This window comes from Mastomys coucha, unplaced genomic scaffold (assembly GCF_008632895.1).
Source record: "Mastomys coucha isolate ucsf_1 unplaced genomic scaffold, UCSF_Mcou_1 pScaffold23, whole genome shotgun sequence".
NCBI lineage: Eukaryota > Metazoa > Chordata > Mammalia > Rodentia > Muridae > Mastomys > Mastomys coucha.
This window is the reverse complement of record NW_022196906.1, coordinates 12,717,828-12,720,351: the sequence shown is the minus strand read 5'-3', so window position 1 is coordinate 12,720,351 and position 2,524 is coordinate 12,717,828. Positions and strand designations below refer to the sequence as shown.

The 2,524-nt window shown below is 34.3% G+C and overlaps 1 protein-coding gene across 1 annotated transcript; it reads right to left on the bottom strand.

Annotated features, from left to right (window-relative positions):
- Positions 1-583: 583 nt before the first annotated feature.
- Positions 584-1,525, bottom strand: LOC116072294 (olfactory receptor 7G3-like). The gene has a single exon (XM_031343673.1). It carries the CDS (start codon positions 1,517-1,519, stop codon positions 584-586), a length of 936 nt encoding a protein of 311 aa, XP_031199533.1. The 5' UTR covers positions 1,520-1,525.
- Positions 1,526-2,524: the final 999 nt, after the last annotated feature.

Below are 2,524 nucleotides of genomic sequence, written 5' to 3'. Positions count from 1 at the left end.
TTAATGGTGTGGCACAGGACACTGAGTAGACCTGCTGCAAATAATTTATATTATCTTTCTAACTACATACGAGTTCTACAGAAAACTAGAAGAATGCAATTATTGTCAGTTGTTACTGAGTTTGTTGTGTTTCACAGGGATATAGCAAATTTTGATCAATCTCTGCTCTTTTAAATAATACTTCAACCCATTCTCTTGTCAGGACACACAATACGTTTTCCCACCAAACTTCAGTTACAAAATTTGGGAACCTTAAACATATGTGCATGTGTATATGCACATCTACATACATATGTATATATTATAATAATTATATCTAGTCCACAATTTAATCAACATACCATATACTAGTGAAAAATAATACAGTAACTAATTTAATATTCAGTTTATAGGTAAGTAAACAGGATAGTTTAAATCTTCAAAAATACTTAGCTAAAATATGCCACAGATAGAATTGACATTCAAGTAGCCCAAACCATAGTTCTCATGTTCCACCATTTGATGTGTGGTTTCGTGCCCAAAACCTCATTGGTGTTGCATTTCAACCTCTTAATATTAGGACTTCAGCAGATCATGTGGCACATCAAAGAGAAGTTATTCTAGAGATGAGTTTCTTAAAAGCCCCAACCATGTCCTTATTCCTCAAGCTGTATATAAAAGGATTCATCATGGGAGTGACTACTGTGTACATCACAGAGGCTATTGCACTCTTTCTGGAACTATGAGTGCCAGCAGAGCTCAGATAAACGCCAAAACCTGTCCCATAGAACAAGATAACCACTAATAAATGTGATGCGCATATGGAGAATACTTTATATTTTCCCGCAGCTGAAGGAATTTTCAAAACAGAGGAGATAATTCTAGTGTAAGAGTAAATTATACCGGACAGTGGAAGAACACCCAATAGGCTTGTCACTAAATACACCAGAATATTATTGATGAGAATATTGGAACATGCAAGCTTAAGAATATGAGCCAGTTCACAAAAAAAGTGAGGAATTTCCACCTTTGTGCAGAATGACAGACGCAGTGCCATCAAAGTGTGGAGAAGAGCATCTAGGATACTTATCAAGAAGGACAACAAAACCAGCACACCACAGAGTTTTGGATTCATGATGACAGTGTACCTCAGTGGATGACAGATAGCCACAAACCTGTCATAGGCCATCATTACCAGAATTCCATTTTCCAATCCAGCAAAAGCTAGAACAAAGCAGATTTGAATGAGGCAGCCTGTATAACTAATGGAGCTGACCTGAGCCTGTATGTTCACCAGCATTTTTGGGATGGTAGTGGTGGTGAAACAAATGTCGATGAAAGACAAGTTGGAAATGAAGAAGTACATAGGGGTGTGAAGATTGGAATCAAAAATTGTGGCCAGTATTATGAGAAGGTTCCCAAACATTGTGATCAAATATATGGACAGGAAGACTCCAAATAGAACAGGCTGTAGTTCTTGGTTATCTGATAGTCCCATGAGATGGAATTCTGTAGATTCTGACATATTTCCTGTCTTCATGATGTTGATGATGCTAAGAAAGAACGTAAGGGCAATTTTGTGGAAAGGGCTTTCTTTATGTTCTATGCTATAATGAAAGTTTCTTTTTTTCATGATTCTTTTTCTATCACCTCCTTTCCTTACTTTGTATTTTCTTCAATATTTACTAATTTTCAGTGTTTTCCTCTATGTTTTTAATTTTCAAATTGTTACAGAATAATTGTACTTATATTTGAAGAAAATATTGAGTATATTACATATTTATACATTTATATTCTAATTGTTATATAGTGATAATATTTGTACTGATTAAATTTAATAATGAGTAATTAGCTTAACCAACACATAATACATTTACTGTTCTGTTTTGAGAAACATTAAAATGGAACTACTGTTCAATATATAGATTAATTTTCATTTTTTAATTAAGTATCCCACCCTGTAGACCTAGGCTGGCATAGAAGTCATTGTGTTGATATATAGATATCAACTAGCATTTTCCTCCATAGTGCTGAGCTTAAAGGTGTGTATCACCATACTTTGTTTTAATGAATTTTTTTGAGACACTGTCTTGCTTTGTTGTCTCCCTCTGAGTATCCTATTACTGCATTTAAGTCTGGAATAATGTATTTCTGGCTGATTTTAAAGTCTTGCTACATCTGTTTCTATCTCTTTAGGGCCCTAGGGATGAGATTATATGCTACCTCAGATAGCCTGAAAATTCATTCTGACACATATTAACTATAGCTATTTGGAGGTAGAAAATGATGTTTCAATAAAATGAATCATAATATAGAGGTCAAATCTTTGCATTGATCAAAACAGCTAACTCAGATATTAAAATATCTGCCACCTAATGCATATCATTCCTTTGTTTAAAAAACCTTCAAAACTCTCATTTTAGGTGTTAAAAACTGCACAACTTCATTTCTTATCCAGAATCTCAGTATATAATTCTGGCCAAGATTCTACTTATTGTATATTCTAAGCTGGAATCAATTCTGCTGAAATCACCCACGTGGTGGA